Source organism: Laccaria bicolor, genomic scaffold, assembly GCF_000143565.1.
Source record: "Laccaria bicolor S238N-H82 LACBIscaffold_38 genomic scaffold, whole genome shotgun sequence".
In the NCBI taxonomy this organism is placed as follows: Eukaryota; Fungi; Basidiomycota; class Agaricomycetes; order Agaricales; family Hydnangiaceae; genus Laccaria; species Laccaria bicolor.
In genome coordinates this window covers 229,551-248,099 of record NW_001889909.1, presented here as the reverse complement: position 1 = coordinate 248,099, position 18,549 = coordinate 229,551, and the positions used below count along the sequence as shown (strand labels likewise).

General features: G+C 48.9%; 6 protein-coding genes across 6 annotated transcripts; 3 read left to right on the top strand and 3 right to left on the bottom strand.

Moving 5' to 3' along the window:
• Positions 1 to 125: 125 nt before the first annotated feature.
• LACBIDRAFT_295368 (uncharacterized protein) lies at positions 126 to 2,163 on the top strand (the record flags this gene model as incomplete). Its single annotated transcript, XM_001886538.1, has 3 exons — positions 126 to 532; positions 584 to 1,793; positions 1,828 to 2,163. 3 exons carry the CDS (start codon positions 126 to 128, stop codon positions 2,161 to 2,163), a joined length of 1,953 nt encoding a protein of 650 aa, XP_001886573.1.
• A 1,645-nt stretch (positions 2,164 to 3,808) lies between these two features.
• LACBIDRAFT_170124 (uncharacterized protein) lies at positions 3,809 to 4,373 on the bottom strand (the record flags this gene model as incomplete). The annotated part of the gene is made up of 2 exons (XM_001886450.1): positions 3,809 to 3,882; positions 4,286 to 4,373. Coding segments are annotated over 2 exons (162 nt in total), but the record flags the coding sequence as incomplete, so codon positions are not given.
• A 1,222-nt stretch (positions 4,374 to 5,595) lies between these two features.
• Positions 5,596 to 6,002, bottom strand: LACBIDRAFT_308018 (uncharacterized protein; the record flags this gene model as incomplete). Its single annotated transcript, XM_001886449.1, has 2 exons — positions 5,596 to 5,837; positions 5,900 to 6,002. The coding sequence occupies 2 exons, from the start codon at positions 6,000 to 6,002 to the stop codon at positions 5,596 to 5,598; spliced, it is 345 nt and encodes a 114-aa protein (XP_001886484.1).
• A 1,975-nt stretch (positions 6,003 to 7,977) lies between these two features.
• Positions 7,978 to 8,957, bottom strand: LACBIDRAFT_295367 (60S ribosomal protein L37). The gene is made up of 6 exons (XM_001886448.1): positions 8,919 to 8,957; positions 8,883 to 8,889; positions 8,557 to 8,572; positions 8,424 to 8,494; positions 8,231 to 8,369; positions 7,978 to 8,142 (listed from the first exon to the last, which is right to left on the bottom strand). The coding sequence occupies exons 1-6, from the start codon at positions 8,919 to 8,921 to the stop codon at positions 8,094 to 8,096; spliced, it is 285 nt and encodes a 94-aa protein (XP_001886483.1). The 5' UTR covers positions 8,922 to 8,957; the 3' UTR covers positions 7,978 to 8,093.
• A 733-nt stretch (positions 8,958 to 9,690) lies between these two features.
• Positions 9,691 to 14,753, top strand: LACBIDRAFT_332053 (uncharacterized protein; the record flags this gene model as incomplete). The annotated part of the gene is made up of 13 exons (XM_001886537.1): positions 9,691 to 9,744; positions 9,801 to 9,837; positions 9,989 to 10,100; positions 10,155 to 10,998; positions 11,054 to 11,279; positions 11,477 to 12,352; positions 12,563 to 12,592; positions 12,652 to 13,075; positions 13,283 to 13,337; positions 13,817 to 13,819; positions 13,863 to 13,952; positions 14,013 to 14,159; positions 14,661 to 14,753. The coding sequence occupies 13 exons, from the start codon at positions 9,691 to 9,693 to the stop codon at positions 14,751 to 14,753; spliced, it is 2,991 nt and encodes a 996-aa protein (XP_001886572.1).
• Positions 14,754 to 15,139: 386 nt separating this feature from the next.
• LbPR_A12 (aspartic peptidase A1) lies at positions 15,140 to 17,237 on the top strand (the record flags this gene model as incomplete). Its single annotated transcript, XM_001886536.1, has 10 exons — positions 15,140 to 15,422; positions 15,480 to 15,504; positions 15,554 to 15,626; positions 15,680 to 15,787; positions 15,836 to 15,870; positions 15,921 to 15,946; positions 16,001 to 16,144; positions 16,196 to 16,348; positions 16,408 to 16,553; positions 16,607 to 17,237. The coding sequence occupies 10 exons, from the start codon at positions 15,140 to 15,142 to the stop codon at positions 16,841 to 16,843; spliced, it is 1,230 nt and encodes a 409-aa protein (XP_001886571.1). The 3' UTR covers positions 16,844 to 17,237.
• Between the last annotated feature and the right edge of the window lie 1,312 nt (positions 17,238 to 18,549).

Sequence of the window (18,549 nt, the reverse complement as noted above, 5' to 3'; positions counted from 1 at the left end):
GACTTGAGTCAGTTGTGCGCTTATTTTTGACAGCACACAGGGTTGAAAGCCTATAATTTAGGCGCCAAAATAACAGCTTTTGCTGTTGCTGGACAATGCTGTAAAGTCTTTGTCTTTCAATCACCATGTCTTCCTCCCCGCGAGAAGACCTTGACGCTTCCCTTCGTGCGACGGCGGGCGTCGTTTCCGTTCTGCGCACCTTGGAACTGGGTCTCGAGCTTGGCAAACCTTCTCATCAAGCTCGTGTTGGATCCCAAATTCAATACAACTACCGAAGGACGCACATACATACTTTGGATGCCATCGCCACCGTTCTTGCCACCGAAAACGCGAGAATAGCGGTCACATTCGCTGGACCATTCTTGCAGGACGACACGTTGACTGTGGAGTTGGCTGCTTGCAGTGCTCCAAATGTTTCTCATCAAAACAAGGCGGAATCGATAGACGGTTGTGCTGAAGTCTCACTAGAGAGTTCCCGGTGCTCGATAGAGACAATGGCTGGTGATTCGTTGGACGTGGTATGGAGAACTGGGTACGACCTCATTGATCACGTTGACTACCTCTAATACTCACCTTCAAACAGCCGCTCCCTGCCCCTTCAACATCACATTCACACATTGAACGAAAGTGTGGACTCTTTCCTGTCGTCGCCAGACGAAAAAGCTCGTATGAAAGTCTGGAAGCGAGTCATGAAGTATGTTATTGCTTCAAGCTGCCGCAAGATGCATCGTCGGGTCACATCTTCATTCTCCTTAACATTTCTCAACAATATCTTGGCACTTCCCAAACCCTCATCTATCAGCGCTCCTTTTCGCCAACCTCGGTGTCCTGACGGCTTCCAAAAAGCAAGAGATCTTCTTTTCCTCGCCAGGTTCCATGATCCCGTGTTTGTCCGCAAGCTTGGCTCCCTTCAATTTCCGAATTTGACGAAATTGGGGCACGCTGTCTTTTCCAAACCATCTGCACTTTTCACACTTTATAACCAACGGACATGCGATGAGATACATGGCCTCCTTTGCTTCCTCATCGGCCCCGATGGATTTGTCGGTCGTCTTGACAGACTCGTTGCACTGATGGAAGACCACTCCCAAGCCATTCGTGATTCCCCCTCTGAATCCGTTACAGCCTCTCCCGAACTGTCCAAGGCGTGCTCGTCCGTCACGACGTTAGGGATGGTTCTCCGCGACCTCATATATTCTTCCGCGTTTGAGGAGCACACAACTCGCATGTTGCCACACCTCCAAATATCATTACCGGGTCTGAAGGACTCGAAATCCGCCGAGGGGAAGGAGGGGAACATTCTGGATGAAGATGAAGCAGAAGCTGAGCTGCTCAACATCTATTTCAACCTTGATGTTCAGCAAATCTATATCAAGTGGGCCCAGCTGCAAGTTTCCTTCTTCGAGGCGCTGTACACCATTCGTGCAGCCCTTGGAGATATATTAAATTCAGCTGTGAAGGGTGGTCGTAAATGCAAGGTCTCCATCAAAACTTTGATAACACCGCCCTGGCAGTGTGGGAGTGAAGGGGGCGAGTTACGAATAGACACCTGGCGCCGGGTCTTTCAAGACTGCTTACCCTCCGTGGCCACCGATTACAGCGGCGACTTCAGCAGTAGCAACGCCATCAAACTCTTCGAACATTTGCTTGAGGAAGGTGCACTCCTCGACGAGCTTGGGGATAACAGCCCACTTTCTAAAGGAGTTGCGACTTTTTACGGTCGTGTTCATTCCGAGGCGTGCTTAGCAAGTCTCATGCACAGGCCAGACTCTAACGGGTGGGACCAGTTGTTCGTGAGCATTGTTCTCTTCAATGATTCGACCATAGGTTTACGTGCCGCAGCATTGTACTTCCAGTGCCATTGGGTTATCTCAATCATGCTGCAACATTTGCAGTGCATTCTTGAGCACTCTCAACGGCCATGAGGGACGGAAAATCAAAGTTCGTCCTCCGCAAAAGGTCAGCGGGCCACCATGTAACCTGCCGCCTTGGGTGCCCGACCATCTAGTCACGGAGACGCTGCTACATCTTCGCAGAGAGGTTTTCTGCAGCCTCCAGGCATTCTTCACTCACCATATATCCAGCCCTTACGCTTCAGATGCCTCTGGCGCTGGTTTATCTGACGATGACTCCTCGCCCGAGTTTGATTCGGATGACTCTTGATCTTGATGAACCTTACTCACGTACTAATCCTGTAAGATTACCGATACTCAAGGACTTCACATTGGAGGTCGACAACATATGTATGTACTTTAGATTCAAGGGGCAAAAGTACAAGAATACTATTATGTAATAGGAAGCGTGTTCTACACAACCTCGATACAATATGTAACAGTGATAAGTGGAGTGGGGCGACAGCAAGCAAGACGAGACAAGACGAAAGCAAGCGAGGGGGGTGGGGGGAAGGAGCTATATACATAGGAGAAAAGAGGGAAGTACTAGAGGGCGGCTGGTAGATAGTTAACTTGAAGGTAGGGGGGACAAAAGATAGATATTCCGATAATGGGATCGGTCCTTTTGTGAACGATCCCTCCGCCCGAGATATAAGGTTGCAGACGAGATAAAGACATAATGAGGCGAGGTCGGGGCGTACATATTAGCATAATGCCTGTAAGGCGCGAAGTGCAGGGCCAAGAGGAAGCATGAGACGAATCCGAATTAAGAGGGGGCGACTGCGAGGGGAAAGTTTGAAGTCCGTATAAGAAGGGCGCTAAAATAGAAAAAGAAAGATCAAAGCTCCTCAGTCACGAGTAGAAGTCGGTTCAGTAACCGGCCACACACTATCCCTTCGGTCTTCCCGGTTGGAACTGCTACTGCCCCTAGCAAGCGGTACAGACGCACCGCCCGCAGCAGGCAAAGAATGGCCAGTTTGAGAAAGACCGGCCTGACCAGGATTGACGGTGGTCGAAGCCGCCAAAGGGGAAGGTTGGCGAGGAGGAGACGACGACAGCCTCAATCCCTTCATCTCATCAATAGTCCTCTTCACACCCGCCATAATCCTATCCGTCCTATCCATCATCTCCTCCCAGCTCTTCTTGTGCTCATTCAGCTCAAAGTAATGCCGCTCCAGATCAGCCAAGGTGGGAGGCATGCCCAGCCCTCCAATCGCAGCACCAGCCGCCAAACCGAGGTGCATCAAGTTGGCTAGATCCCCTGGAGGGGGAGGTCCACCGGGGTAGTAGCCAGTGAGGACATGCGGAGGGGGCAAGATGTACCCCCCAGCAACTCCAGGATTCAACGGCGAATGCGTCCTACTCGGTGCGTTCGACCCAGACCTCATATAGCTCGACTGAGTAGCAGCCGCAAAATCAGGTCTCGCAGTCAAAAAAGCAGCAGCAGCGCCATTACTCAGCGCCGCAAGCGGTGGCAACTCAAACGGATGGGGAGAACCACCCGTAAACGAATGCGGTGGTGCACCCCGTGAAAGATGGGCAGCGTAGTCTTGATTCCTAGAAGAAGCACGATGTGACGGAGATGCCGAACGCGCAGCAGCGTCTGGTCCCCACCCATTAACAGCTGGCCTCTTCCGCTCACGCACACTGGGTTCACTATCCTCCCCCATATCATCGTCCTCCCTGGAAGCAGCAGCAGCAGCCGACGCACGAGTCGTCTTGCCACCACCCGCAGCGCCCCGTTTAGCGCGCTTCCTCTTCGGCTGTTCAGCCTCCCCATCACTCTCTTCAGCAGTGGCGGTTCCATTCCCGTTCCCTCCACCAACACCGCCCGCGCGACCGACGGCAACTAGGGCTTCAGCAGCCGCTTGGTCAGACATGCGACCTGCCGCTGCTGCACCTGAGGCAGCTGGGACGCGTTTCCGACGCTTGATCACGGTTTTCTTCATCGAATTGGGTCGGTGTGTACCGTGCAACTTGAAAAACAGCCCTACACGGGGAAAAAGAGGGGGGAAAAGTCAGTCGTGTTATCAAGGCAGATATAGAAATAACCAATGAGAGATAACAAGACAAGGGGTGAAAAAAAAAAACGGCTCCATTGAGGGAGGGAATCGGGTGAGGCAATAAGCCAAGCGTCAACGTATTAATCCCTGGTAGCAGAGAGATCGCGGCGAGTGGTTGACAAGGCAGATCATATGACACGCATAGTGATGATGGTATCTGATAAGATGTAGAAAATGATCGCCCTTGCCAGCAAAGCGATTTGCTCCCGAAAAGGGCAAATTCAACAAATATAGGCAAGCGTCCAAGAGAAATGAAACGACGATGAATGAAAAAAAAAAAAAGGCAAGACGAAAAGATCCAAACAAAACACAAGAAGAAGAAAAACTCACCACACGCATTACAAATATTATTCCCAACATCATCCCTCCTCCAAAGCGGAGTCGTGCTCGTCCCGCAATTGGCGCAGCTAAGCGCACCAACAGCGGCACGCACCTTCCTTCCAGCACCAGCGCCATGGCTGCTGCTGACATCGCCATCGTTCGCAGTACCAGGCGAGGCAGCCGCCGTATCCTTGGGCGATCCAGTTTGCGGGGACCCAGTATTTTCCACGCCGACCATGTCCGCCTCACTCTGCTGTTGCTGCTTTTGTTGTTCTTCCAGACGAGCAGAGACGGACAGAGCGTTGTTGTACGTAGGACACCCAGAACACGACGACGATCCTCCGGTGCCGTCACAACGCCCGTCGCCGGGGCATGTTCCACCCGTGCTGGTGGTATGCGTCTTCGCTGTGGTAGGCGAGGCGTTGCTAGTCAAGGGTGCAGGTGCTTGATGTGACTGTTGTTGTAGAAGCTTTTGCATGGTTTGTGGCGATGGTGGCTTCCCGAGAGGTGCAGGGACAGCGTTGGAGGTGTTCAGGGAGCTGGGGGCAAATGGGGAAGGCCCGATTGCCGAAGAGGCTGTGGTGGTTGGTGGAGCCGTTGGAGTGGGTGCAACTGCTGTAGCAGGAGCAGATGGTGGAGGAGTACGGGCAAGAGATGAAGGACGGGGCATGTGTCGCGATTTTTGATAGAGCCCTGAAGATGAGGATGAGTGCATTTGTTAACTTTAGATGATGCGAAAAAAATAGATGAGACTATTAAGATGGGATTGTAGAGGAGATCTAACAGGGAGGAAGGAAGCGGAGTAGTTGCATGGGAAGAGGGGAAGGGAGAGTCGTGGACATGGAGCGAACGAGATGAGAAGCTCCTTGATGTCAAGTGGTGATACGATTCAACAGCATCCAGACAGCAATCGCATCGGGCAACCTCGAAACGAGGAGACGATACATGCTGCAGGGATGAAGAACCAAAAAAGAGGTGTGGCATTGGCGAAAAAGGGCAGCAGCCATAGATGGGGATTGACAAGCCTTGTGGCATAGGGCATCTGTTATGATCTTCGGAGATTGCATTATCACATAAAGGGAGCAGACGAGGAAACGGAAACGTGGTGTGCGACGGGTCTGTTGTTAGCTCAAGTGTTTGAGAACAGTCAGCCAGCCCAATGACGTGTGGTTGCACGCCCCTGTCCTCGCATGCGTCGCGGTGCTTGATTCATGATCACCCCCTCCACACGGAAGGAGGACGTACACAAGAAAGAAAGATAATGGCACGCGAGCAAAGACCACCAACATCATATATCGCCGCGAGTCAAAGCCACGTGTCTACAACTGCGCTCCCTCGTTGCACGACCGAGACCAGATAAAAATGGGGAAAGGGCATACAAAGGGCAAGGGGTCCCGATAACTGATAAATGATGACTTACCACAAGCGTTGCAGATAGAGTTGCCGTCTGCGTCGCGCCTCCATAAAGGTGTATCTGTGGTACCGCAGTTGACGCATGGACCGCGACTTTGCGACGGCAACGCTGCTGGAGACGACGAGAAGCTAAACTCGTCCGGGGCACCTGGATGAACAAAACAACGGGCGTTAGTCTAGATTGAAAAGTTGCACCCGTGCCGCTCTCACCTGACCGCTGATCTGGCAAAGTGTTTGGGTTGAACTGCTGCAGGTGCGCCATGGGTGAATGGTGGATGCTCAGCACGGGCGATTCAAGTACGACCGGAGACATTTTTTCAGGTATAGTCGATGAGGGCGGGTATCGACTGTAGCTAAGTTGTCAGTAGGTCCGTGAAGTCAGGGGAAGATGACGGGAGCTACGAGGTGCACGGCAATAAGGAGGGGCGGTGAGCAGTGAGGTCAATGGTACGCACGATGACCGATGTCGGGAGCTCGTCGTGGCCAACGACGAGGAGGAAAGGTGCTTGATGGGAAATGGGGGGATACGAAACAAGGAAAGAAGGCCAGCGAGACCTTTGAGATAACTGATAACAAATAACTGATAACAACGTGGCTTACGTACAGCCAATAGAAATCGACCTGTTTGTCCTACAAACCTTAGATAACCGTTATAATCACCGCTATCACGCCGGGCATTTCCCAGGCATGCTAAAAGCCTCACTCTCGCCTCGTATCAGATTACCACCAGTTTTTTACGTTCTTCAAAGGGATCCAACTTTTTATTTCTTTTTCAAGATCCTACCGAGGTGCAACGTTCATGGAATTTGCGCGATTGACAGACAAACGACACTCTCAGGGCAGACGGAACATTCTTACACGTTCACCAGGTTCACACAGCTTGGCTAAAGGGCCGTGTCCCCACGGACCCCCAAGTCGTCGTAAAAAATTTCGTCGTTGCCGTGATGCGTCGTGCCGGAATACTTACGGCTATCGGCGTAATTAGATCTATTTATCACGCTCGTCGCTTACCTCTGGTTTTGGTCTTGCGCTTCAAAAGACAGAACAAGCACAACCTTCTTCGGTCAATCATCTTTACCTAATAGATAAGTTTTCATCTAATCTCTTTCCGTATATCACACCATTCCAGCGCCATTCAAGTAAAGACTCACTGAACCCTCCGTCAACCCAGCAGACTCGGAAGCGATGCTTCAAATTCGTCCATGCATTCTTATTCCCCGAAGCAGACTCACGTCTCCATCAAGTGGCCGTCGCACAAATCAAACTTCAACATTTTCACACCATTGATCCCGTCACCAGTCCAGCGGAGATAAGACAAGCTAAGGGCTCCGATCTCCCAACGTTGTGCCACGTATCATATCATATCTCTCACCCCCAAGCGCTCACCCACAAGTTTCCATCGACTTCACACTCCTCATTTCATAGATAACATCTTATCCTATCTTCCAATGAAAAGCGGATTCAAAACTTCATTTTGCTCCCGCCCCAACAACCCATTGCATATTTTCAATTGATCTCATTCACAGGAGTCCACAGGGTAAAAGATCGAAAATAAGGGCCCGTCCCATCAGGTTTCAACGTTTCATAGTCATCTGGCATCCCTCTCGCAATTACCAACCCAACGCACAACAAAAAAATTCAAGGGTATCTGTTATTCGAAATGTCGTGCCGATTCCGAACTTGGGAGCATACATTTCTTTCCTCTCCTTTAGAAGTTCAAAAGAACGTTAGCAACATCGGAGCGCCCATATAAGTGGCATACCAACCGGAACTTCCTTCCGGTACTGTGACCAAATCAATCGACGGCATTTTCCGGAGCTTCATCTTAGAATAGATAAGATTCTTCATGCCCCAGCAGCCCCACATCTTATCCGATAAGATAGACACCGCACCAATTTCGGAAGCATGAAAGAGGCAGGTGACAAAAACCAATGCTTCCTCGCTTCATCTGCGCTCACAAAGGAAGTACCCAAGTAACCGAGAAGATCAAATATGTTGTTGAAGTTGGTCCCGAGGTCATGCTTGGGTCCTGCTAACCAAGTTCGTAAACACAATTTGTCGTTGCCGGATGCGGGGTCCTCTTGGCTTCCCTCTCCTTCATTTTAATACGTATGAGCGAGGATACTCATGAAACAAGAACGAGTAGCAGGGCAAGAGGGTATTCCTGCAGGTAAAACGTCAGCCAGTTTCCACATGGCCATGGTTGTCTTTTCGCCTCTTCAAATCGGACGGACAGAAGAAAAGCCGTATTGCATCGCGCATTCGCAAAATCCACACATTATTCGAAAGAAGAAAGATGACGGAACGCATAGCATAGAGCATGTTTATTTTTCGTGCAGTGCAGTACGACTTTGAGCCTAGAAGGAATGGATGGCGGCGGATGGGAGGCGACATAGTCGTAAGTTTATGCGTCAGATGTAACCTTGACCCTCTTCTTCGCCACCGTGTTTTCTCTGAAAATATATATTCAGCATGAGTTTATCGCGGTAGGAAAGAAAAAGAAGGAAAAGCGACAAAGCAAAGGGTGGCAAAAAGACCTACCTGAATCCATTCTTGAACCTCCTCGACACATCCTTGAGGTACCTCATCCGTCCAGTCCCAGTCGTCTTTCTGCGCTTGGCCTTCTGGCCCCACTCATACGACCTCAACTTAGCAGAGGGGTATCCGCATTGTGCGCAAGCTAAGATACCAATCAGCCCACTGATAACAATGAAGCAGCTACACGAAAACGCACTTTTGTGTTGCCTGTGGAAGGCGCGGTTCCCGCAGCGCCGGCAGAGCGTGTGGGACTTGGTGTGTCGCTTACTGTGAGTGAAGATGGGCTGATCAGTGGTAGGTTCTGGAGGGAGGGAATGGGAGAGACGTACCCAAAGGACGAAGTACCTGCACGGAAAGGAAAGAGAGGTAGTCAGGAAAGAAGATTCCAATCGGGCTGTAGATAGAGAGAGAGACACACCTTTCGTCTAATAAAAAAACCGATCCGCGCACAACGAGGGGGGAAGAACACATTCAGTCAGCATAAGACCTTTTGAGAATCAAGTCACAGAAAAGCGAAGAATCATCCTCCCCGCCATCTGTGCACCAAAAATTCCAACCACACCGAAAATTCCAACACATCATCCAAACCATACCCCGCGCATCCACCCCTCTCCATCGCCCCTCCGCTCCAAAAACACGTTTACCCGCCCATAGACCTTCGTATAAACGTATAGGAGGAATGAGGACTCACCATCTCGTCGTACTCTTGAGGATTCTTGGATGGTTGGTGGTTGACTTGCTCTTGCGCACGGACGCTAAATTGGGAGTGTGGGAAAGTTGGGTTGTTTTGCACGTTTGCCTTTTTTGGCCAGAGACAGCTAAAATTCCTCAGATTTATCGGATCTGTGAGTGAAGACAACGATTACAGCTGAAAGCAGAACGATAGGCCACGGCAGATCGACACATGCTCAGGGCGGACTCCCAAATTTTCGAAGCGACGTGATGGCTGGGGCCGCTGAGTTCTCACAACGTGTTAAATTTCAACCTCCGAATTGATGTCACGCTAGTACCACAGTAAAAGTTGAGAGTCCGCCCTATGTATGCGTCGATCTGGCATGGCCTATCGTTCTGCTTTCAGCTGTAAAAGATCAAAATTCCGATGGTGAGTTGAGGTGTTCCTCGGTTCATCAATTCACTGAAAGTAATATTCGGGAATTCACTGCTTTCTTGCTGAAATGTGCGTCTGCCTTCATCTCTCCTCACCATGTTGTCATAGCCTCTTCATTAAGCGAATGTGGTCTTGTGAGTAAAGCCTTACTTCGATCATGTTTGAGCCCAGTCTCATCCCTGGACCAGTGGCAAATAAGAAGAACTACATTCTTGCCATCGGAGTCCGCAACCGTTCAAGCGGAGATAAAACCACGTGCCGATTGGAATTGGCATCGATGATAACTAGCGTAAAACCCCCAACTTGAGGAAACTCTCAGTGCACAGCAACTCGGTACCTTGAGTTATCCAGATTTATGAGTGGGTTATTGTCGCTACCTACGGAGCTTCTCCAAGAAATAGGTGCTGAGGTGTGTTGGCTTTCAGTTCTACGGAAATCCAACTTCCAGCCGCCATTCTCACTCAGGTTTCTTGGGTAGGCGGCCGACAAGACTCTCCGTTTAGTATGTAAACGAATTAATCTCGCTTTGGAGCAACAAATTCTGTCGGAGATCGTTTTATCTTCGACACGTCTTTCGTCTCAAGTCGAGAGTCTGGTTGCAACGCAACCAAAGCCAACTTCTGCCTCGAAATATGCAACCAAGCTCAGGATAGGTCCCCTATGGCCCTCATCACATCAAAACGGAGTTACGTCTTTGGAAGAAGTCAAGATTAGGTCGTTCCTGCTGCCCGCTATTGGTTCCCTTGTTGGGGTTCGTCAAATACTGTGAGTCAAGTCCCAGGATTCAGAGAATACATTAACTCCTCAATTATCCACTAGATGGGAACTGGATTCCGACCCAGAGTGGGCAACTCTTCTAGTCTTAGATGCCCTTGCCTCACTCCCGGTTCTGGAGGACCTTCATTTGCGTGTTCTGTGGCATCTAAATTTTCCTGTGCCATTCCAGCGGCTGTCAAACCTGAAAAAACTCACCCTTAACTCCTGCTGCAATAATCGCACCTCAGTAATCCGCACCGTCGCAGGACTTATTGGACGGAATCAGCCGGAGTTGACGAGTCTCATAATTGTTGATACTAGTTATGGCGGGCACGCGCTAACCCTCCAAGACTTTCTCGCGGAGACCAGTTCAGTTTGCTTGAAAATCACACATCTCCATTTGAACGGCCTACTTGTGAAATTCGATGCTAGCGCACTACGCCATTTGAGATCGTTGATCTCACTCACCATTGCAGACATGGGTCCCGAATCTTTGGCACAAAAAATTTGGTCAACTTTGCGATCAGAGAAAATTCATTTACAAGAACTTGTCACGGACGACGTCCAGCCTGCCTTGGTTGAATACTTAACATCATTTTCTGGTCTTCGGCGTCTCAGGCTTATTTGGACATCATCGTATCGCACACCTCTATTGGTGTCCAATCAGCTTGCGATCCGCTTTTATGAACAAGGTCTCGATAATCATATCTCTTTTCTGGAGTCTCTTCAAGTCCGTTCAAGTTATGAAGGGAAGTGGTGTTTTGGAAACCATTGTTCCAACGTTATCAAAAGAGGCACACGCCTCACCCTTCTCAAACTATCCATAAACTCAGAGGATATTCCGAGAGGAGAAGAGGAGGTCCGTGATTATGCGGAGAGTCCATCCCCTATCAGAGAAAATGCAATCGTATGTCTTTCCATTTACATAAAACTAGTCGAACGCTGTTAAACTTAAAATTCAGTGGTCGCTTTTGGACATATGCGCAACTCTACCTATCTTGAAAAGTCTAACGATGCGAAGCGTCCTTTCCGAACACAGTCGTGGGAACGGGGCTAATATGCAGGGTGCGATGAGGGTATGGATCGCGCAGAATTTGGAAAGTTATGGGCCAATCACCCCCAATCACGTGTTCCATGTTTCTACGCCTGGGAGTGGGACAGAATATGCGGTACGGCGTGACAATTTGGGTGCGAACCTAGGGTACCGACCCATCGCACGAATTCAAGAAGACTGATCATGCATAATGCGAGTATGTTGACGTGAAGGGAGAACTTGGTAAAGAAGGTTTGTCTATCGAGGAGACTTTGCGAAGGTGATGTCGTGAGCCTGAGTCGACCAGGAATTGAGGCAGGTGCATTGATGGTCTGTAAATAAGATCCGTCAGTGTTTGCGTTTGTCTTTTTTTTCCTTCGCCGATTTGGCTTGGATTTGGCCACTCTCCAAAGTCGTGGTGGCTACGTGTCAAGATGTTATCTTCTGATTCTCATCGATCATGCACCTCCAGAGGCTCCGACAACCTCATTTTCAACTACCACCTCGAACCTCCCAGACACGACGCTGGGTCGATTTCGTTCAAGAAAGATGTCGTCTTCCGCGTCCCTCCTCCATCGATTTTACACGATGTTCAAGCGCCGAGGACCCGACCTAGCTAACCATTCAAATGAGTGGAATATACCACTTCCCCCAGATCCAATGTTTCACATCATTGACACCTACCTCGCCACATCCACGATCAAGCGCCGAGGACCCGACCTAGCTAACCATTCAAATGAGTGGAATATACCACTTCCCCCAGATCTAATGTATCACATCATTGACACCTACCTCGCCACATCCACGATCATGGCTTTGTGCGCTGCCTTCCCAGTTCTCTGGTCATATTGTCACCCCCACACATACCAACACATCACTGTCTACATTTACGAAGGCCGATTACCTGAAAAGCTTTTCATTAGGATTCAATTATCCCAATGTCCTCCTGCCCTAGGCAACTCCATATCCCTTTCGAATCTGGATGACTTCGGCTATGCTGGCGCAGAAAAAGCGCACGGCGTCCTTTCCCTGGTTAGCGATCTAACGCATGACCTAACATCAATCAGTCTGCACATCGGAGTAAGATGGGATGAACTTGATAAATACGTGAAGCTCTACGTCTTCGCTCTTCTGCAACGCAGCGGCTTACGCTCAGTCACACTGAACAAGTGCGACATACCCGTAAACCGATTGAGGGTGCTAAATAATCTCCAGACACTCGACGTGGGTACGTCTCTGGGGCGTCCCGACAAGCATTCTTTGTCGGGAATGAGAGGAAGGGTGTGCGTCGAAGAAGTTCGCCTCCGTGGCGGTCTCCAGTATTGCCTCATTGGCCCCGGAACGCCGTTTAATTGGTCCAGGTTGAGGACGATTGGGTATACCGGATGTCGGGGTGGTCCACAAGGGCTACTTAAGTTGTGTTCCTCCTCTCTTCAAGTGTTAGAACTCGAGATTGATGGCGAAGATGGTGAGCAGTTGTTTATCCCTCATTCACCCTAAACTCATATGAAGTTTTCGTACTCCCAGGATATATCGACCTCGACCTTGGCATTCTTACCGACCTCCGTCAGATCACAATATCCATAAAACTTACCTATTTCTTTGAACAGACAATGTATGAGAATTCCGGAACCTACTTCTCAGTCATGCCGTTCCGGTGGGTCCGCTACGTATTGGCGTCCTGCAACAAGCGCAACACTGTGGAGAAGATTGTGCTCATAATGAGTACGGTAGGCCATCGATTTGAAGATTTGAGACAGTGTGACTGGCTCTCCGTGGATAAAATCTTCGAGAGAGAGGGGACATGGATGTCGCTGAAGGAGGTGCTGGTCGTGAATTGTGACGTCAACAAGAATTGCAACTATCGCGAACTGCGACCCGATCAGTTGGAGTATATTGAAGCTATTCCGACGCCTTCTCTTCAGGCAAGGGGGGTAATAAAGTGGTGTCGGTACGTTAAAGATAGCACGTAACTTTGTTCAACAAGCATTATAGTACAATTCCTTGCGAGTGGTTCATCAAATAAAAACCTCTGATTTCTTTTCCAATTTTATGGATTGATTCTGTTAATGAGGTAACCGATTACGAGGATCTTTCATGTCGTGCTAAATTTTCCTCTTGATCCTTGGAAAGTTAGGCGGAAATTGCTATTGAGTAGGGGAAGTCAGAATACCCGGTTTTGGGCTGGTGGTTCTGCGTCTCGTTGGCTCTGCGTTTTAATCCGCGAGAAAAAGAAGAACAAGCAGAACCAGAACCAGAATCAATGCAAAAACTAATAATGCAGAATCTCCTCCTCGCGAGGAGGTTCTAAATGGTTTTACCGGCCAAAGCTCTCCAAATCAAACCGAATGTGATTTTTTCAGTTGACCACCTCAGTTCCCGTCCAGTTCTGCTCTGAGAACCGTCCTAAAACCGACGACAGAACCGACTCAGAACCGACCCTAGAGACCACCCTGAGCCCCTAATCCCATATTAATCCAGGTAAGCTCGCATCTTGAATGAAGGGTTCAATTGCAAACAAGGGTCTGACCGTCTGACCATCTGTGGAATGTTGAAGGCCTCCTTCGAGTTTCTTGCCAACGTGATCCCTCAGTCCCATCGGAGAAAGCCGAGGTTCTGCTTTTTTTTTGGAAAAGAAAATTGGACGAGATCGACGTCGTCGTTGAAGTCATTACTGTATACTTATGAATAGTATGTGAGTCATAGTAAATGAGTGATGCAATGACGGTGCGGTTGAGTGTGGTGGTGGTGGTGGTGCTGTAGAAGGGGAGATCGGGTTTAGCCGAGCTCGAACCTGCGAACTCGTTCTACAGTTCAGCTCAGTGATGGTCAGTGATTCGCTGCTAAAACTGGAGAACGCTTTTTTAACTCCACTGAGCTTCTTGCAGATGAATCTCAGCGAAGCGAACCACTCCACTGTCATTCTGATTGAAGTTAGGAATTTTTTAATGCACCTGCTGTGCGTACCTGAGGTCGACGGTAACTTCAACGTTCAACGTTCAACACCCATCTACCTCGTCTCACTTCAACGTCCTGTTAGTGTAGGTGCTTACACACGCACTACGGTTACGCTACTGCCATCGCGTCCATCAAAATAAATTATTCGCGAAAGCTAGGTTCGATTCCCTGATGGTAGACTTAATGGAGTAACTTGTCAATTTTTTTGGCGGCTTCTCCTTAGCGCAGTATCCACTTCACGTTCCAGGTTCTAGATTCTATGTTCCACCCAAACGAAAAACAACAAATGTTTTTATTATGTGAAGTACTTCACTTTAGTAAATTCCCATCCCCTCTGTGCCCGGACTTAGATTAGTTGCACACAAAAACCAGCTAAATCCAACTTCTTTGTTGGTATATCGGTCAATACTGGGTTTAATTCCCAGGCAAAGATTGCGAAGTGTTGAGGCTCGGTTCATCAACTTTTTTTTTTCTGGTGTAAGTATGCACGTCCCCATGGCGGCAACGTTCTGCATCAACGCTTCCTAGCTGGTCATAATTGCACATATTGAATCCATTTGATACTTGACGTATCTCAGGCTGCGGAGTACGAGCACCTGTTGGATGACGAAATTAAGTATTTGCGTGGTGCGAAACAAGGATGGAACCGAGTGATCAGGTCGACTCGATGACGGACAAATTAAAATCAGATTAAGACGGGATGTATTCGGAAAAGTGTCCCCTTTTGTGAAATCCGACTCTTTCATGTACTATCGATTCACGTACTTTGTGTGTATCCAAAGCAGAGCGTGAACGAGCAGTATTGATTGACATCTGAATAAAATATTCGTGAGAGGCGCAAAAGGCGCGTTCTTCCTGCCATATTTGAAAAATGCCTTCATCGGATCCTGTGCTTTAGAATAAGAGAAGGATTGCTAATTCTACAGTGGTGGCTGACGAAACTATTATTGGAACCAGGGCCTGTGCGTGGGAGATATCTTCCGGCGTTTATACATAAAGGGTTGACGCGCTTTACGCACCTGAACGCATCACTTTGACCCTGACTATCACGACCATTATGACTATACCCCGCCGTTCTTTACTTTCCACGCTCCTTTTCTTCGCGTTGGGCGTCGCCGCCAACCCCGCCGTCATCAATCAATCGCCAATAAAGCTTGCGCTATTCAGACAGCATAACTTCACCAGCGCCCACAACCTCGTCACTCATGATCAAGCTCGCGCGCAGCAGTTGAAAAATCGCGCATCCAAGGGGAATGCTGGTGTTCTTGTCAACACGCCGATCACGAATCAAGCTGTCACTTACACCGCGTCGGTTGGCGTCGGCAACCCGCCTACAACTTGTGCGCATATATCTTGTTGTAATCTATGGTTTCTAATGTACTACCCGCCGTGTTTAGATTCGCTTCTCATCGACACAGGAAGGTTAGAGCTTCCTATTACACGTTGTATCTCGCTCACGGCATGCAAATAGTTCCAATACCTGGGTCGGCGCCGACAAACGATACCAGATCAGCACAACCACCCGACCTACCTTAAATTTAGTTGTGAGTTACGATCACTATCAACGCCGTCTCGGAGCTGACTAAACGAAATGCAGACGGTTACCTATGGATCAGGATCTTTCAAAGGGCTTGAGGTGACCGACTCCCTCACAATTTCTCCAAACGCAGTTATCAAGTCTCAATCGATCGGTGCTGCATTCACGGTAAGTCTCAGGCCATCCAAAATGCTTCGTTCTGATAGCGCCCTTTAGTCTCAAGGGTTCAACGGTGTAGATGGCATTCTCGGGTAAGAGGATTATTCTATTGGTTGCGTTCCTATTTATTTATGCAACGCAGCATCGGCCCAGTCGACCTGACAGAAGGTAATTCCAAGACAAAGTCTTCCTCCCCACGTCCTCACTCTGACGCGCATATAGACACTTTGTTTCCCGCGACAAGCGCAACAGTCTCGACGGTGACAGACAATTTATTCAGCCAAGGCCTCATCCCTGCCAACCAGGTTGGTATCTATTTTGCGCCAACTACTCAACAATCGGTTCAGAACGGGGAGCTTACCTATGGTACCTTCATTCTTACACAATTACTGGCCTCACGCTCACAACGCCGTTCAGGTGGAACCGATAGCACCAAGTACACAGGCACGATTAGCTACACACCGGTAACGTCGACCTCACCCGCTAGCAATTACTGGGGAATCAATCAGTCTATTCGTTATGGATCTTCGACGAACATTCTTTCGACAACTGCCGGTATCGTCGACACCGGTTCGTCCTCTTTTATTTCCAAGCTTTGACAGCACGTCCTCATGTGGGTGTCAATACAGGAACTACCCTGATCCTGATCGCCAGTGACGCTTTCAGCAGATACATGTCAGCCACCGGTGCCGTTCCTGACTCGAACACTGGTCTCCTTCGCATCACCACCGCCCAGTATGCAAACCTGCAAAGTCTATATTTCACCACGGGCGGCGTAGGTTTTTCCCCAACTCTTAGCACAATTCATAGCTCAGGAAGATGAAACAGGTCACGTATACCCTCACAGCCAATGCTCAGCTGTTTCCCCGTTCTCTCAACACGCTTATTGGCGGCACGGCCGGCAAGATTTACCTCATTGTCGCCAATCTTGGATCCCCAAGTGGCCAGGGACTCGATTTCATCAACGGTTACGCGTTCCTTGAGCGGTTCTACTCTGTCTTTGACACGACCAACAAGCGAGTTGGATTCGCCACTACTGCTTACACAACGGCGACTACCAATTAAGCGTACACACCATGGTCGTTTTTTTTTCTTTTGGGTTCTTGGGACAGGTGGGATGATTTTTTTATTTGGGTATGAGCTGGATGAATTAATGCGACGGCGGTTTCGGATACCATATACTATTCTACATAATCACTAATCTGACATGAATTCACGCACGATGGACACCATTCGCACTGTTGCTTCGCGGAAACAGTTGCTTCGAATCTTACTTGATTTCAAGGGTTCGACTAGCTGAGTATCTGACAGAGCGCGGACTCGTCGAAGAGATATCGTATCAGAAATCGATCGGCCAGTGACTCGTACGCGTAAACCGACCAACACGAAGAATGTCGGAAGTCGTCTTTGCCACATCCTTTTGTACTTGCCTTTTGAAGCATGCCATGTTGTTTTTTGTTTTACACGGTTTCTGCCTCAAGCTTCAGGCTCGGGACCATCTCAGACACAAACCAGATCGGTTGCTTCACACGTTGTAGAGTTACATCAAGGAATTTTATGCCACAGCTGAGGGACCAATTACGCGTACCATCGTCGGTTTTTTCTGGATAGGTGGGAATTTGGGTATGCAACGACGGCGGTTTCGCATACCACGTACTTTTCTACATAATCACTAATTTTATATGAATTCATGCACGATGGACACCACTCACACTGATTACCTTACAGAGCGCGGACTAATTGAAGAGATATCGCATCAGAACTCGACCGGCCAGTGAGACGTACACCGCGGTACGCGTAAGGACCTGAAGATTCCCATACCGACGAACGCGAATGTCGGAAGTCGTCTCTGCCAGATCCTTTTGTACTTGCCTTTTAAAGCCAGGATATGTGTTTGACACGGTTTCTGTTTTAAGCTTCAGGCTCGAGCTCCATGAAGTATCCATCAAGGGATTAGAAAACCACAGCATGCCACTCCGCCAAGTCTAAGTAGAAGCTTGAGCAGGCATGCAAGGTTTTGTTATCGTCGTTTATCGTCGTTCTACAGGGAGGCTCATGTCGCATGGAACAATTATATATATACTGTACCGCAGAGAAAAAAATGAGAGAAACGAAAGAAAAACGGTGCACGAATTTTGAGTCCAACGTATTGTATTGTGACCCTGCCAAATTTGGGGCGCCAATCTCATCTCGTTCCCTGGCTTATTTGAATTTCAAATTCTTGACCCTAGTGACCTTTTTTTTGATGAGCGGGAGCAGAGGGAGCGGGTCAGGACTCCGGAAAGGACGATCTGTGCGGACACGTGGACGATTGATCCGGACTGTGAACCGAATTTTACTCCGAAGCTTGCAACTCATTACTAGCATACACCATATAACCATGATACCTCCAAATTACGAGTCGTCTTCAAACCCCCGACGACGACTATATTGCATCGTGCATTCCAAGTAGGCCGCACTCAGCCGCACTCGCACCAAACTCGCACGAATCGCTGACCAGTAAGCCTCCGTCGGCTTCCGCAACGTCACAATTAAAAAATTAAAAAAATGGATTCATGTTCATGAGATACCTACAACTTGACAAAATTTGGAGGCTGAGTGTAGCGGTTGTGGTAGGATGTAGCCAAAGGTCAAATTCCGACCACTGGCAGTCTGCAAAGCACTGTACCCGAAGGACATTTGCGTTGGATTTTTTGTGGAAACCACGTGGATATCCAGTAATTGAGTCGCTTATCTTACTCTGACCTCGATCGAGGATCAATTGAATCCTA

What these genes read in the sequence shown, in the direction of transcription:
- LACBIDRAFT_295367 (XM_001886448.1), bottom strand. An exon ending in CTTCCACAGGCAACACAAAA is followed by an intron (nt 8,370 to 8,423) that starts GTGCGTTTTCGT and finishes TTGGTATCTTAG; the next exon opens with CTTGCGCACAATGCGGATAC. An exon ending in AGGTTCAAGAATGGATTCAG is followed by an intron (nt 8,143 to 8,230) that starts GTAGGTCTTTTT and finishes ATATATTTTCAG; the next exon opens with AGAAAACACGGTGGCGAAGA.